General features: G+C 52.2%; 1 protein-coding gene across 4 annotated transcripts in view; it reads left to right on the top strand.

Moving 5' to 3' along the window:
- Positions 1-17569, top strand: part of LOC110505771 (phosphatidylinositol 4-phosphate 5-kinase type-1 gamma) — an 86126-nt gene that overhangs the window by 35338 nt on the left and 33219 nt on the right. For all 4 annotated transcript variants that reach the window (XM_090203610.1, XM_036966107.2, XM_036966143.2 and 1 more), the window contains exons 2-6: positions 9096-9127; positions 9850-9936; positions 10694-10824; positions 11331-11448; positions 15406-15558. In XM_090203610.1, the coding sequence (XP_090059736.1) occupies positions 9096-9127; positions 9850-9936; positions 10694-10824; positions 11331-11448; positions 15406-15558 (521 nt within the window). The remainder of the gene's footprint in view (positions 1-9095; positions 9128-9849; positions 9937-10693; positions 10825-11330; positions 11449-15405; positions 15559-17569) is intronic.

Raw genomic sequence — 17569 nt, 5'->3', positions numbered from 1 at the left:
TTACACCAGCTCTGTCAGGAGGATTGGGCCAAAATTCACCCAACTTATTGTAGGAAGCTTGTCGCACGCTACCTGAAACGTTTGACTCAAGTTAAACAATTTAAAGGCAATGCTACCAAATACTAATGTGCATGTAAACTTCTGACCCAATGTGAATGTGATGATATAAAAAAAACTGAAATAAATCATTCTCTCTCCTATTTTTCTTACATTTCACATTTTTTAAATAAAGTGGTGATCCTAACTGACCTAAGACAGGGGACTTGTACTAGGATTAAATGTCAGGAATTGTGAAAAATGTATTTGGCTAAGGTGAACTCCCGACTTTGTGTGTGTGTCCGTCCTTTCTACTGACTCTGAAAAACACCAAAAGGTCAAACACCAAAAGAAAGATGTCCCTGTTCATCTGTGTGAACTTGCCTTAGGCATGCTACAAGGAGGCATGAGAACTGCAGAGAGAAATTGCAATGTCTGTACTGTGAGATGCTTAAGACCGCTCTACAGGACGGACAGCTCATTGTCCTCGCAGTGGCAGACCACGTGTAACAAAACCTGCACAGGATCGGTACATCCGAACATCACACCTGCGGTACAGGTACAAGATGAACTACTGCCCGAGTTACACCAGGAACGCACAATCTCTCGATCAGTGCTCAGACTGTCCGCAATAGGCGGAGAGAGGCTGGACTGAGGGCTTGTAGGCGTGTTGTACGGCAAGTCCTCACCAGATATCACCGGCAACAGCGTCCACAAACCCTCCGTTGCTGGACCAGACAGGACTGGCAAAAAGTGCTCTTCACCGACGAGTCGCGGTTTTGTCTCACCTGAGGTGATGGTCGGATTTGCGTTTATCGTCGAGGGAATGAGCGTTACACTGAGGCCTGTACTCTGGAGCGGGATCAATTTGGAGGTGGAGGGTCCGTCATGGTCTGGGGCGGTGTGTCACAGCATCATTGGACTGAGCTTGTTGTCATTGCAGACAATCTCAAAGCTGTGTGTTACAGGGAAGACATCCTCCTCCCTCATGTGGTACCCTTCCTGCAGGCTCCTCCTGACATGACCCTCCAGCATGACAATGCCACCAGCCATACTGCTCGTTCTGTGCGTGATTTCCTGCAAGACAGGAATGTCAGTGTTCTGCCATGGCCATCATATGCCCGGATCTCAATCACATTGAGCACGTCTTCGACCTGTTGGATTCGAGGGTGAGGGCTATGGCCATTCCCCCCAGAAATGTCCGGGAATTTGCAGGTGCCTTGGTGGAAGAGTGGGGTAACATCTCACACTGGCAAATCTGGTGCAGTCCATGAGGAGGAGCCGCAGTGCACTACTTAATGCAGCTGGTGGCCACACCAGATACTGACTGTTACTTTTGATTTTGACCCCCCCCCCCCTTTGTTCAGGCACACATTATTCCATTTCTGTTAGTCACGTGTCTGTGGAACTTTTTCAGTTTGTCTCAGTTGTTGAATCTTGTTATGTTCATACAAATATTTACACATGTTAAGTTTGCTGAAAATAAACGCAGTTAACAGTGAGAGGACGTTTCTTTTTTTGCTGAGTTTGTTTGTATATATGTGTGTCAGGTGTACCTTGGGAGTTTGTTGACAGATCCCATTGGAAACCTGTCCAGCTCCATATCTGACTTGTAGGTTTCAAGGTCTTCTTCACACAATGATGCAATCATACTCTCAAAGAACTGGAAAATGTACCAAAGTTCTCCTTTCACCACCATGCCATTTGAAGGCACTATAACAGAACGGAGCCAGAGAAGCATGTAGCAATGATCAGAGGGAGGGTTCACAGAGAAATGCCTGAAACCTGTAGCTTAATAACACCTGCAGTGACGATTTTAGCATGTCAATCTTGGTGGGGCAAACTCCACATTTCTTGTTGTTGATGCATTCCAGCAAAGCCACTACACAACACTAAACAATAAACAAATTGCACTATAATGGTGACAAATGGTGCCCACAAATTGTTTGGGCCCACAAAGCTGTCCCAACAGCAGATATTTCCTTTCACCACCATAGAGTGAATCCTTACCACCTGTAACGGTTCTCTTGTTGTGGAGTAGAGGCGGACCAAAACGCAGCGTGGTGGTTGTTCATTGTAGTTTAATGAAGACACTATACATGAACAAACTAACGAAAACAAGAAACGTGAGAACTCAAAACAGCCCAATCTGGTGTAAACACAAAGACAGGAACAATCACCCACAAACACACAGTGAAACCCAGGCTACCTAAATATGGTTCCCAATCAGAGACAATGACGAACACCTGCCTCTGATTGAGAACCATATCAGGCCGAACATAGAACTAGACAAACTAGACATGAAACATAGAATGCCCACTCAGATCACACCCTGACCAACCACAACATAGAAATATACAAAGTAAACTATGGTCAGGGTGTGACAGTACCCCCCCCCCCAAGGTGCGGACTCCGGCCGCAAAACCTGAACCTATAGGGGAGGGTCTGGGTGGGCATCTGTCCGCGGAGGCGGCTCTGGCGCTGGACGTGGACCCCACTCCATAATAGTCTTTGTCCACCTCCTTAGCGTCCCTAGATAGGTGACCCTCCTAAGAGACAGCTCGGGACAGAGGGACAGCTGCTCGGGACAGAGGGACAGCTGCTCGGGACAGAGGGACAGCTGCTCCGGACAGAGAGACAGCTGCTCGGGACAGAGAGACAGCTGCTCGGGACAGAGAGACAGCTGCTCGGGACAGAGAGACAGCTGCTCTGGGCAGAGGGGCTCCGGCAGCGGCGCCGGACAGGCGGGAGGCTCCGGCAGCGGCGCCGGACAGGCGGGAGGCTCCGGCAGCGGCGCCGGACAGGCGGGAGGCTCCGGCAGCGGCGCCGGACAGGCGGGAGGCTCCGGCAGCGGCGCCGGACAGGCGGGAGGCTCCGGCAGAGGCGCCGGACAGGCGGGAGGCTCCGGCAGAGGCGCCGGACAGGCGGGAGGCTCCGGCAGAGGCGCCGGACAGGCGGGAGGCTCCGGCAGAGGCGCCGGACAGGCGGGAGGCTCCGGCAGAGGCGCCGGACAGGCTGGAGGCTCCGGCAGAGGCGCCGGACAGGCTGGAGGCTCCGGCAGAGGCGCCGGACAGGCGGGAGACTCCGGCAGAGGCGCCGGACAGGCGGGAGACTCCGGCAGAGGCGCCGGACAGGCGGGAGGCTCCGGCAGCGGCGCCGGACAGGCGGGAGGCTCCGGCAGAGGCGCCGGACAGGCGGGAGGCTCCGGCAGAGGCGCCGGACAGGCGGGAGGCTCCGGCAGAGGCGCCGGACAGGCGGGAGGCTCCGGCAGAGGCGCCGGACAGGCGGGAGGCTCCGGCAGAGGCGCCGGACAGGCGGGAGGCTCCGGCAGAGGCGCCGGACAGGCTGGAGGCTCCGGCAGAGGCGCCGGACAGGCGGGAGACTCCGGCAGAGGCGCCGGACAGGCGGGAGACTCCGGCAGAGGCGCCGGACAGGCGGGAGGCTCCGGCAGAGGCGCCGGACAGGCGGGAGGCTCCGGCAGAGGCGCCGGACAGGCGGGAGGCTCCGGCAGAGGCGCCGGACAGGCGGGAGACTCCGGCAGAGGCGCCGGACAGGCGGGAGACTCCGGCAGAGGCGCCGGACAGGCGGGAGACTCCGGCAGAGGCGCCGGACAGGCGGGAGGCTCCGGCAGAGGCGCCGGACAGGCGGGAGGCTCCGGCAGAGGCGCCGGACAGGCGGGAGGCTCCGGCAGAGGCGCCGGACAGTCGGGAGGCTCCGGCAGAGGCGCCGGACAGGCGGGAGGCTCCGGCAGAGGCGCCGGACAGGCGGGAGGCTCCGGCAGAGGCGCCGGACAGGCGGGAGGCTCCGGCAGAGGCGCCGGACAGGCGGGAGGCTCCGGCAGAGGCGCCGGACAGGCGGGAGGCTCCGGCAGAGGCGCCGGACAGGCGGGAGGCTCCGGCAGAGGCGCCGGACAGGCGGGAGGCTCCGGCAGAGGCGCCGGACAGGCGGGAGGCTCCGGCAGAGGCGCCGGACAGGCGGGAGGCTCCGGCAGAGGCGCCGGACAGGCGGGAGGCTCCGGCAGAGGCGCCGGACAGGCGGGAGGCTCCGGCAGAGGCGCCGGACAGGCGGGAGGCTCCGGCAGAGGCGCCGGACAGGCGGGAGACTCCGGCAGAGGCGCCGGACAGGCGGGAGGCTCCGGCAGAGGCGCCGGACAGGCGGGAGGCTCCGGCAGAGGCGCCGGACAGGCGGGAGGCTCCGGCAGAGGCGCCGGACAGGCGGGAGACTCCGGCAGAGGCGCCGGACAGGCGGGAGACTCCGGCAGAGGCGCCGGACAGGCGGGAGACTCCGGCAGAGGCGCCGGACAGGCGGGAGGCTCCGGCAGAGGCGCCGGACAGGCTGGAGGCTCCGGCAGAGGCGCCGGACAGGCGGGAGACTCCGGCAGAGGCGCCGGACAGGCGGGAGACTCCGGCAGAGGCGCCGGACAGGCGGGAGACTCCGGCAGAGGCGCCGGACAGGCGGGAGGCTCCGGCAGAGGCGCCGGACAGGCGGGAGGCTCCGGCAGAGGCGCCGGACAGGCGGGAGGCTCCGGCAGAGGCGCCGGACAGGCGGGAGGCTCCGGCAGAGGCGCCGGACAGGCGGGAGGCTCCGGCAGAGGCGCCGGACAGGCTGGAGGCTCCGGCAGAGGCGCCGGACAGGCGGGAGACTCCGGCAGAGGCGCCGGACAGGCGGGAGACTCCGGCAGAGGCGCCGGACAGGCGGGAGGCTCCGGCAGAGGCGCCGGACAGGCGGGAGGCTCCGGCAGAGGCGCCGGACAGGCGGGAGGCTCCGGCAGAGGCGCCGGACAGGCGGGAGACTCCGGCAGAGGCGTCGGACAGGCGGGAGACTCCGGCAGAGGCGCCGGACAGGCGGGAGACTCCGGCAGAGGCGCCGGACAGGCGGGAGACTCCGGCAGAGGCGCCGGACAGGCGGGAGACTCCGGCAGAGGCGCCGGACAGGCGGGAGGCTCCGGCAGAGGCGCCGGACAGGCGGGAGGCTCCGGCAGAGGCGCCGGACAGTCGGGAGGCTCCGGCAGAGGCGCCGGACAGGCGGGAGGCTCCGGCAGAGGCGCCGGACAGGCGGGAGGCTCCGGCAGAGGCGCCGGACAGGCGGGAGGCTCCGGCAGAGGCGCCGGACAGGCGGGAGGCTCCGGCAGAGGCGCCGGACAGGCGGGAGGCTCCGGCAGAGGCGCCGGACAGGCGGGAGGCTCCGGCAGAGGCGCCGGACAGGCGGGAGGCTCCGGCAGAGGCGCCGGACAGGCGGGAGGCTCCGGCAGAGGCGCCGGACAGGCGGGAGGCTCCGGCAGAGGCGCCGGACAGGCGGGAGGCTCCGGCAGAGGCGCCGGACAGGCGGGAGGCTCCGGCAGAGGCGCCGGACAGGCGGGAGGCTCCGGCAGAGGCGCCGGACAGGCGGGAGGCTCCGGCAGAGGCGCCGGACAGGCGGGAGACTCCGGCAGAGGCGCCGGACAGGCGGGAGACTCCGGCAGAGGCGCCGGACAGGCGGGAGACTCCGGCAGAGGCGCCGGACAGGCGGGAGACTCCGGCAGAGGCGCCGGACAGGCGGGAGACTCCGGCAGAGGCGCCGGACAGGCGGGAGACTCCGGCAGAGGCGCCGGACAGGCGGGAGGCTCCGGCAGAGGCGCCGGACAGGCGGGAGGCTCCGGCAGAGGCGCCGGACAGGCGGGAGGCTCCGGCAGAGGCGCCGGACAGGCGGGAGGCTCCGGCAGAGGCGCCGGACAGGCGGGAGGCTCCGGCAGAGGCGCCGGACAGGCGGGAGGCTCCGGCAGAGGCGCCGGACAGGCGGGAGGCTCCGGCAGAGGCGCCGGACAGGCGGGAGGCTCCGGCAGAGGCGCCGGACAGGCGGGAGGCTCCGGCAGAGGCGCCGGACAGGCGGGAGGCTCCGGCAGAGGCGCCGGACAGACGGGAGGCTCCGGCAGCGCTGGAGAGGAGGAAGGCTCTGGACGGATGGGCCGGAGAGACAGCCTGGTACGGGGAGCTGCCACCGGAGGGCTGGGGTGTGGAGGTGGTGACGGATAGACCGGGCCGTGCAGGCGCACTGGAGCTCTTGAGCACCGAGCCTGCCCAACCTTACCCGGTTGAATGGTCCCGGTCGCCCTGCCAGTGCGGCGAGGTGGAATAGCCCGCACTGGGCTATGCAGGCGAACCGGGGACACCGTGCGCAAGGCTGGTGCCATGTAAGCCGGCCCAAGGAGACGCACTGGAGACCAGATGCGTAGAGCCGGCTTCATGGCACTTGGCTCGATGCCCACTCTAGCCCGGCCGATACGCGGAGCTGGAATGTACCGCACCGGGCTGTGCACCCGCACTGGGGACACCGTGCGCTCCACAGCATAACACGGTGCCTGCCCGGTCTCTCCAGCCCCCCGGTAACCACAGGAAGTTGGCTCAGGTCTCCTACCTGGCGTAGCCATACTCCCTGTTAGCCCCCCCCCAAGAAATTTTTGGGGCTGACTCCCGGGCTTCCATCCACGACGCCGCGCTGCCTCCTCATACCAGCGCCTCTCCGCTTTCGCCGCCTCCAGTTCTTCTTTGGGACGGCGATATTCTCCTGGCTGAGCCCAGGGTCCTCTTCCGTCTAATTCCTCCTCCCATGTCCATACCTCCTCGCGCTGCTCCTGCTGCTGCTTTTTCCGTTGCCCATTACCACACCGCTTGGTCCTGTTGTGGTGGGTGATTCTGTAACGGTTCTCTTGTTGTGGAGTAGAGGCGGACCAAAACGCAGCGTGGTGGTTGTTCATTGTAGTTTAATGAAGACACTATACATGAACAAACTAACGAAAACAAGAAACGTGAGAACTCAAAACAGCCCAATCTGGTGTAAACACAAAGACAGGAACAATCACCCACAAACACACAGTGAAACCCAGGCTACCTAAATATGGTTCCCAATCAGAGACAATGACGAACACCTGCCTCTGATTGAGAACCATATCAGGCCGAACATAGAACTAGACAAACTAGACATGAAACATAGAATGCCCACTCAGATCACACCCTGACCAACCACAACATAGAAATATACAAAGTAAACTATGGTCAGGGTGTGACACCACCACTATACCTGGCTACCAGTGGAGCCTTGTCTGGCAGCGAAACAGTTCATTCAGCTTCATTTACATTTACTTCATTTACTTCCCAAATTGGAATTCCGAGTTAGATGACTGTTCAAAACATATTTTCCTAGTCGGAGCTCATTTTTTCCCCAGTTGTCTTGAACTCACTGAAGTCTGAGATTTCCCAGATCTGAGTTTCCAGTTGTTTTGAACACGGAAGAAGTCATGCTAAATTGACATGGCCAATGTATTCAACATTTTCTGGCCCATGGTGTTGACATGATCAAAGCTATGGTAGATATAATGTGATTTGACATTTTATCTGTGGCCAATGACCTTGAGCCTTCTAGGATGGGCACTTCTAATGTAATGTTCGAGCTCTAACTGTAGATTATTTAGTGGTGTGGTCTCCCCATGAGTGACAGAACACTGAGCTAATAGAGAACATTACCAACCCCTACGCTCCGTATTTTCTGCTGGCTGCCCCACCACCACAGAAAGCACTAAGCTAGGCTGAAACACCTGCATTTTCTTACTCAAGAAAGCAAAAAAGAGATGGCTTTATTGATTTATTCTTAATTTTTTACATTGTTTGCAAACTGATATGTGACCTGTATTAATGCCAAAATACCATGCAAAACAGGCTAAACAATTAGGGCTCAAAACAGGTGGGTCTATGAACGGGTGTAGAATAATAAGTACGGGTGTAGAATAATAAGAACGGGTGTAGAGTAATAAGAACACCTGTAGCGTAATAAGAACGGGTGTAGAGTAATAAGAATGGGTGTAGAGTAATAAGAACACCTGTAGAGTAATAAGAACGGGTGTATGGTAATAAGAACACCTGTAGCGTAATAAGAACACCTGTAGAGTAATATGAACGGGTGTAGCGTAATAAGAACGGTTGTAGGCATGCAGAAGCAAAATGGCTCTAGTCTAGTAAGAAGATACACAGGGAAACAACCCCACTGTTCACAGGGCGAAATGACAGGGGGGCTGTTTATAAAGGTTACAGGAACAGAAGAAAACCTTGGGGTCTGCCCGGTAACAAGGAGGACAGGCTCCTCTCTCCTCGCTCTAATCATCTGCATTGGCGTGGTTGGATGTAATGTATTTTCTTTATGCAGTGTTCCAGCCTGTTCGCAGAATGATTGCATTGGCGTGTGGTTAAGGTTTAAAATCCCATTCTATGACTTTGGTCACTAGCTGGAACAGCCACAATCTGCGGAGATGCCTCCAGTGCAAGATTCATGACCATAAAGGCCAACTTGCATCCACTGGTGGTAGGCATGCTTCAGCAATGCATCTTGAAGGAGTAAAGCACCAATTCAGAGAACATGCAGCTTCTCCCCTTCACAACCTCCTGTCATCACACACTTTGCACGGCTGGTGAATAACACATTCTCATTGAAAATGTAGTTTTTTTTAGGTCATTCAATTTGCATATTTACTGTCTGTGTTAATAATTTTAAATAGACAAGCCTAAAATAACAGTGTTGGTCAGTTTTAAACGCCTCAGTCAGTCAGTGTCTTGACTCTTGATGTAATCAGCCCCCTGGCATCTGATGTTCAATCATCCCAGTAGCAGTGTGTTGCGCTGTCTACGCTCCCCTCTTAGTCCTTCATTATGCTAAGTGAGTTGAGAAATTAGCTACAATTCTGGATCTATTTGAGGCTGGCTGAAGAGAACAGGACAGCAGAGCTCACTGATCCAGTCCTTTGTTTATGTGGCTCTGTTTTCACATCACATGGCTTTATGAAATGCTAGGCTGGGGATAGATGGTACTGACTAGACTACCAGGAAGAATATGGATGGTATATTGATTTGGTAACCGTTCCTTCCACTACCTGCCCCCATTGTTATTTGACACTGTTATTACATAATGTGTACCCTATGGGATTCCTCTTTGTTCCTTCGAACACTGATTATGTGAACTAATGGAATCCCTCATAGGTCTAATGCTCTCTTTCTCTTTGTGTCTCTGTCTCTCTCGGTCTCTCTCTCTTTCAGATTTTTCTGCTAGAAAAGCACACATCACTGAGGTAATGTACTCACATTTACTTGTATTTAGCCCATATGACTGTGAAATACAGCTGACTGACATGCCCTCTATTTAAACCCCCCCTCCTACTGTCTGTGTTCTGCTACACACACCGTCTCCTGCTACTTTGATCCCCCTGCCTGCACTTCAATCCTTATGCTGTGTGATCTCTCTACTACTACACTTCATATAGAGGCTTCAGTATGCTCGCGGGCAGTGTGGGAATCTTCATAGGTACTGCCCCGGTCATATGCTGTGTTATAAGCCCCTTTCATTTTACACTCTGCCCTGTGATGAGAAGTGCCCACTGTCAGTTTGTCTGTGTAATCTGGGAGGGGTTAGAGGTTAGAGAAATGGGCATAAAGAGGAGACTCAGTTCACTCACAAGGCTTTTTAGTGACATATTTACTAAGCGGTAGCACCTGTGTTGAGTTTGCATCTGTAATTATCACGGGAATAGAAGACAAACGAAATCAAAGCTAAAAAAAACATGAAACTGACCCCGTTGTCCTCGTTCTTCTATTGATATTCAGTTTACCTTTAATTCCTCCTTTTATGTGTTGTTCCCTATTGGAAAGAACAGGTGCAAACTTCCCACAGGCACTGCAAATGCTTGATAAACCTGGCCCATAGCTAGGCATCAGGTGGTGTTTTCAGCCCATAGAAGTGAGTAAAAATCTAAATCTGTGTCTTAATCACTCTGCTCCGTCCTCTGGCCAACAGCTGCCTGGTGTCTCAGGCCTACCAGGCCAGGGGAAGAGGATGGGCCACAGGGGAGTGGACGCGTCCGGAGAGACCACCTACAAGAAGGTAGCCAGCATCTTCCCTGATTCAATTAGTCAATCAATTACATAGTAACAACAAATAGTACCTGCGCCTTGAAATGCCAACCTCCCACAAGAGCAAGCAAGCCAAGACACTGGCACAAGAAAACTCACCTGGTAATGGTCCTGTATGCATAATTAGGCTACAGCTGTGAACCAGCAAAGCAGGGAAGAGAACCGTGAAAGCCTGCACGCTGTATGTTTACATCATTTAACAGATACTCTTATCCAAAGTGTGACTTAGAGAACAATTAGGGTTAAGTGCCTTGCTCAAGGGCACATGTGTCACCTAGTCGACTCAGGGATTTGAACCAGCAACATTTTGGCTTCTGACCCAGCGCTCTTAACCACTAGGCTACCTGCCGCCTGTTCTACTTATACTAATGTGAGAAGAGATAAAGACACAGCAGAGCAGACACAGTGTGTCTCACTGAAAACCAACCTGATGAAGATCTACAAATAAAATTTGATTTGATTTGATTGAGCTTGTCTGTCTGTGTGTGTCTGTCTGTCTGTCTGTCTGTCTGTCTGTCTAGCACATTAGATGATGTGTATTCTGGTGTGCATGGTTGAGCGAGTCAATGTTTTGGCTCTTCATTGTGGAGTACAGTCCCCTCTGAGAGCTGAACTAATGGAGCTTGTAAATCAGAAGATTTCTCAATTCATATAAATGAGCTGCAGTCCACCAAGCTCAGAGTAGTTTTATCTCCACTAACCCCTACTGTATGTCTCCTCTCCCCCAGACCACGTCGTCTGCCCTGAAAGGTGCCATCCAGCTGGGCATCGGCTACACAGTGGGCAACCTGAGCTCCAAGCCTGAGAGAGACGTCCTCATGCAGGACTTCTATGTGGTGGAGAGCGTCTTCTTTCCCAGGTAACTAAATCAGATCAGATCAAAGTTTATTGGTCGTGTACACAGTTCTGCAGATGTTATCGCCAGTGCGGTGAAATGCTTATGTTTCTAGCTCCAACAGTGCAGTAATATTTAGCAATACAATAACAATACACACATAATCCAAAAGTTAAAAACATAACAAGAAATTAAGACATAATATGAATGAGCAATGTCAGAGTCCGGAATATAAATATATATGTATGTGAATGGTGTATATTGACTGTATGGACAGTATATTCATAGAAAAGATATGTACTGCAGTAGTTAATTGCTAACCACACCATCAGGGCAGTACATAACTTTGTGAAATCATTAGAACGAGACAGTCCCGTCATCCAGGCCTCAGACCAATCACATCCCTGATCCTGGACATGTTATTTTGATAGAAAGCAATATATATTCATATATTTACACTAGAATAGTTCCTTAGTTCATACATAGTTGTCCCGTATCTAAAAGCCTTTCTCCCCTTCTCCCCCATCCAGTGAAGGCAGCAACCTGACTCCAGCACACCACTTCCCAGACTTCCGCTTCAAGACGTACGCTCCCGTGGCCTTCCGCTACTTCAGGGAGCTCTTTGGGATCAGGCCCGATGACTACCTGGTAAGAATAGGGAAATCTACCATTTTTAAACCATGACAACAGACATGAAAACATTGCATGACGTTAACATATTAGATGATCGGGAGGGAGGGACAGGGAGGGTTGGAGAGAATGAGAGACAGGGGGGTTGGAGAGAATGAGAGACAGGGGGTTGGAGAGAATGAGAGACAGGGAGGGTTGGAGAGACAGGGAGGGTTGGAGAGAATGAGAGACAGGGAGTATTGGAGAGACAGGGAGGGTTGGAGAGAATGAGAGACAGAGAGGGTTGGAGAGAATGAGAGACAGGGAGGGTTGGAGAGAATGAGAGACAGGGAGGGTTGGAGAGACAGGGAGGATTGGAGAGAATGAGGAGATTTTGGGAGAGGGAGAGATGAGCAAAGAAATACTATGTGGATGAATAGGGATATTACGCAGGAAAAAGAACAGAATAGGGAGGTTAAGAGGAGAAACGGTATGCAGAGAGGAGGAGGGCCACAGAAGGGTTGGGTTGAGGAGAGGGGGACGGTATAAGAAGGATGGGTAGAGATGGTTAGGCCAGACAAGGTCTGGTGGAGAGGTTAGGTCAAGGAGGAGACTGGGTGAGTCACTGCTCCTCCCTGAGTGGGCAGCAGTCTAGAAGCTCCACAGCACACACATACAGTGCATTCGGAATGTATCCAGACCACTTTACTTTTTCCACATTTTGTTAGGTTGCAACCTTATTATAAAATATATTAAATAGTTTTTTTATCCTCATAAATCTACACACAATATCCCATAATGACAAAGCAAAAACTGTTTTTTAGAAATGTTTGCTATTTTGTTATTTTTTTTATTAAACTGAAATGTAACATTTACATAAGTATTCAGACCCTTTACTCAGTACTTTGTTGAAGCACCTTGGGCAGTGATTACAGCCTCAAGTCTTCTTGGGTATGACGCTACAAGCTTGGCACACCTGTATTTTGGGAGTTTCTCCCATTCTTCTCTGCAGATCCTCTCAAGGTTTGTCAGGTTGGATGGGGAGTGTTGCTGCACAGCTATTTCCAGGTCTCTCCAGAGATGTTAGATCAGGTTCTCCAAGCTCTGGCTGGGCCACTCAAGGACATTCAGAGATTTGTCCCGAAGCCACTCATGTGTTGTCTTGGCTGTGTGCTTAGGGTTGTTGTCCTGTTGGAAGGTGAACCTTCACCCCAGTCTGAGGTCCTGAGCGCTCTGGAGCAGGTTTTCATCAAGGATCTCTCTGTACTTTTCTCCGTTCATCTTTGCCTCAATCCTGACTCGTCTCCCAGTCCAAACATCCCCATAGCGTGATGCTGCCTCCATCATGCTTCACCGTAGGGATGGTGCCAGGTTTTCTCCAGACATGATGCTAGACATTCAGGCCATAGAGTTCAACCTTGGTTTCATCAGACCAGAGAATTTTGCTATTCATGGTCTGAGAGTCTTTAGGTGCCTTTTACTGAAGAGTGGCTTCCTTCTAGCCACTACATAAAAGCCTAATTGGTGGAGTGCTGCAGAGATGGTTGTCCCATCTCCACAGAGGAACTCTAGAGCTCTGTCAGAGTGACCATCGGGTTCTTGGTCACCTCCCTGACCAAGGCCCTTCTCCCCTGATTGCTCAGTTTGACCGGGCGGCCAGCTCTAGGAAGAGTCTTGGTGGTTCCAAACTTCTTCAATTTAAGAATGATAGAGGCCTTTGTCTTCTTAGGGAACTTTGATGCTGCAGAAATGTTTTGGTACCCTTCCCCAGATCTGGGGCTCTCGAGTGGTGCAGCTGTCTAAGGCACTGCATCTCCGTGCAAGAGGCGTCACTGCAGTCCCTGGTTTGAATCCAGGTTGCATCACATCCGGCCGTGATTGGAAGTCCCATAGGGCGGCACACAATTGGCGCAGCGTCATCCGGATTTGGCCGGGGTTGGCCATCATTGTAAATAAGAATTTGTTCTTAACAGACTTGCCTAGTTAAATTAAATAAATAAATCAAATCTGTGCCTTGACACAATCCTGTCTCAGAGCTCTACGGACAATTCCTTTTGATCTCATGACTTGGTGTTTGCTCTGACATGTACTGTCAACTGTGTAACCTTGTATAGGCAGGTGTGTGCCTTTCCAAATCATGTCCAATCAATTGAATTTACCACAGTTGGACTCCAATCAAGTTGTAGAAACATCTCAAGGATGATCAGTGGAAACAGGATACACCTGAGCTCAATTTCGAGTCTCATAGCAAAGGGTCTGAATACTTATGTAAATAAGGTATTTCTGTTTGTTTTTTTATATATATTTACAAAAATGTCTAAACCTGTTTTCACTTTGTCATTAAGGGCGATTGTGTGTAGATTGCTGAGGAAATTGTTTTCTTTAATCCATTTCAGAATAAGGCTGTAAAATGTGGAAGATGTCATGGGGTCTGACTACTTTCTGACTGCACTGTACCTCTGATTATTGTGTGTGTGTGTGTGTGTGTATACTTGTCGGAGTAGGATACATACATGTCCTTGTGTGTGTTTCGATATGCCATAATAATGCAGTCAAAGTGTGTGTGTGTGAGTGTGACAGGCACAGCGTCACCCCTCATGGCCCTTGTCACGTTGTTTCAGTCTTGCTTGACTGGCTGTGTGTGTTCGTCTGTGAACATGCCCCTCCTGCCTTCTAGACGATATGATTATACAACTGCCTGTGTTTTTAGGATGCTGTCATGCTCCTGTGTGTATTAGGTGTCTGTCTCCCTCTGAGGGTCTGCATTTATTGTGTGTGTGTGTGTGTGTGTGTGTGTGTGTGTGTGTGTGTGTGTGTGTGTGTGTGTGTGTGTGTGTGTGTGTGTGTGTGGCCCTGGGTGTGTGTGCAGTGTTCCTGCCTCAGTGATTAATCACAGTGCCTGGAGCTCAAGCTCTCTGCACTCAGGGTCTTGCTCTCCCTTCCTTCCTGCCTCACTGTCTCTCTCTCTTTCTCTTCACTCTTTCTCCCTTCCTCCATTCTCATCTTTCTCTGTTTATTTCTTTCTCTCTTTCCCCTCTCCCCTTCTTTCTTTCTCTCATTTTCACTCTCCTTCCTCTCTCTTGTTCTCTCTCTCTCCCTGCTCTTATCTTCCCCTCCTCTTGTCATCCCCTATTCCCCATCCTGTCTGATTGGGATACGCCTGCAAGAAGGGATGATTCATCAGGCTGTGCATTTCAGAGGGTGATGGATTGTGGTGAAACAATTAAAAGCTTAATATCTAACCCCCAAAAGTTATTTGTTTTCAATCTGACAATTTATAATTTCAGTTGGTTAAAAGCTCTGAAAAAATACAATCTGTCACTGTGTGGTGTGTGTGTGGCCCTTTATCCCACAGCCTGCTGCCCACTCCCTCCCTCTCAGTCCAGGCCTGCTGTCATCAGTGAGCAGCACAGCAGGCTCTGTAGCACCCTGACTGGGAGTGTGATCTCCCCCACCAGACAGGCAGGCACCCCGGCACGCCTGGAGAGAGACTGGGAAGAAAATCAGGAGAGACAGGAGGGGCAGGGAGGGTTGGAGAGAATGAGAGACAGGGAGGGTTGGAGAGACAGGGAGGGTTGGAGAGAATGAGGAGATTTTGGGAGAGGGAGAGATGAGCAAATAAATACTATGTGGATGAATAGGGATATTGGGCAGGAAGAAGAACAGAATAGGGAGGGTAAGAGGAGAAACGGTATGCAGAGAGGAGGAGGGCCACAGAAGGGTTGGGTTGAGGAGAGGGGGCAGGTATAAGAAGGATGGGTAGAGATGGTTAGGCCAGACGAGGTCTGGTGGAGAGGTTAGGTCAAGGAGGAGACGGGGTGAGTCACTGCTCCTCCCTGAGTGTGCAGCAGTCTAGAAGCTCCACAGCACACACATACCTCTGATTAGTGTGTGTGATGTGTGTCTCTGTGTATGTATACTTGTCGGAGTGCATGTTTGTACTTGTGTGTGTTTCAATATGCAAAAATAATGCAGTCAAAATGTGTGTGTCTGCAGTACTCCCTGTGTAACGAGCCCCTGATTGAGTTGTCCAACCCCGGGGCCAGTGGCTCTGTGTTCTACCTGACCAAGGACGATGAGTTCATCATCAAGACCGTTATGCACAAGGAGGCCGAGTTTCTACAGAAGCTGCTGCCTGGCTACTACATGGTGAGATATGACCCCACACACTCACAATACACACACACACACACACACACACACACACTGCATCATTCCACTCACTCACATACTACTCACAAGAGGCAATCGTTTCTGATGAATCGCACATCTCGTCGGTCCTTATCACGTATTGGCTATTGCAGCAGATGACCACACGGGTTCCACTCCTATCAGCTAAAAACAAGAAGTGGCTCCACTGGACAATTGAGGAGTGGAAAAACATTTCCTGATTAATCCCTGTTCCTGTTGCGTCTGGATTTGGGATAAACAGCATGGGTCCATGGCCCCATTTTTTGTTTCACCTTTATTTAACTAGGCAAGTCAGTTAAAAACAAATTCTTATTTTCAATGACGGCCTAAGAACAGTGGGTTAACTGCCTGTTCAGGGGCAAAACGACAGATTTGTACCTTGTCAGTTTGGAGGTTTGAACTTTCCGGTTACTAGTCCAACGCTCTAACCACTAGGCTATCCTGCCTGGTGTCAGCAGTACAGGCTGGTGGTGTAATGGTGTTGGGAATGTTTTCCTGGCACACGTTAAGTCCCTTGATACCAAATGAGCAAAGTTCAGGCTGTTCTGGAGGCAAAGCAGGTCCGACCAGGTACTAGTGTATGTCTATGTTTCTATTTTAGATTTCTATTTTCCATGGGAATAAGCTTGTGTATATTCATGTACTAACAGGCATGGAAACCGAGCAGGAATTTACCCACGTTTGAAGGGAAATGTCCTCAAGCATTAGTATATGACAACAGGAAGACATTTACACTGACATTTTCCACCATTTTGGCTCCAGACCATTGCAGTTACACGATTCCAATGGGTGTTAGGTGTGCGTGCTAATGAGCCATGAGGGATTGTGAGCCATGCGGGTTCACTGTGGCCTGAGGCCATAGCAGACTGAGACTAAGACTGAGGCACATAGTGGGGACAGGCAGGCAGGCACACACACAGAGAGGCAGTAGAACAGCTCTACACGTCTGCTGACAGGACTGGGTTGGGCTGGGGGCCTGATGTAAGACATGGTGATGTAACAAACGTCAGTGCCACCCCCTCACACTTGTTTTCCACTCTCTCATGGCATCATTCTACATGCCTGTTTTCCCCCCATACTTTTGTAATTAGCAATGCCAAGCTCGATTCTCTGTCATGCTTTCACTTGCTCTTACTCTCTCTCTCCCTCTCACATCCCAGTCCACCACTCTTTTATTGCATGCTTTAAAATGACCTTATTTGTATTTTTTTTTTTTTTAACATTTTTCGGGAATGTGGAATTTGGAATCTCTTACTCTCTCTCTCCCTCTCACATCTCTTACTCTCTCTCTCCCTCATCTCCTACTCTCTCTCACCCTCTCTCATCTCTTACTCTCTCTCTCCCTCATCTCCTACTCTCTCTCACCCTCTCACATCTCTTTCTTTTTCTCTCCCTCTCGCATCTTTCTTTTTCTCTCCCTCTCACATCTTGCTTACGAGCCTGCTGCTGCCTGTCACCGCTCAGTCAGACTGCTCTATCAAATCATAGACTTAATTATAATATAATAACACACAGAAATACGAGCCTTAGGTCATTAATATGGTCAAATCCGGAAACTATCATTTCGAAAACAACGTTTATTATTTCAGTGGAATACGGAACCGTTCCGTATTTTATCTAACGGGTGGCATCCCTAAGTCTAAATATTCCTGTTACATTGCACAACCTTCAATGTTATGTCATAATTACGTAAAATTCTGGCAAATTAATTACGGTCTTTGTTAGGAAGAAATGGTCTTCACACAGTTCGCAACGAGCCAGGCGGCCCAAACTGCTGCATATACCCTGACTCTGTTGGACAGAACGCAAGATAAGTGACACAATTTCCCTAGTTAAAAGAAATTCATGTTAGCAGGCAACATTAACTAAATATGCAGGTTTAAAAATATATACTTGTGTATTGATTTTAAGAAAGGCATTGATGTTTATGGTTAGGTACACATTGGTGCAACGACAGTGCTTTTTTCGC

Source organism: Oncorhynchus mykiss, chromosome 1, assembly GCF_057628025.1.
Source record: "Oncorhynchus mykiss isolate SJ-2025 chromosome 1, ASM5762802v1, whole genome shotgun sequence".
In the NCBI taxonomy this organism is placed as follows: domain Eukaryota; kingdom Metazoa; phylum Chordata; class Actinopteri; order Salmoniformes; family Salmonidae; genus Oncorhynchus; species Oncorhynchus mykiss.
The sequence above is the reverse complement of the archived record's forward strand: the minus strand, read 5'-3'. Positions and strand labels throughout refer to the sequence as shown.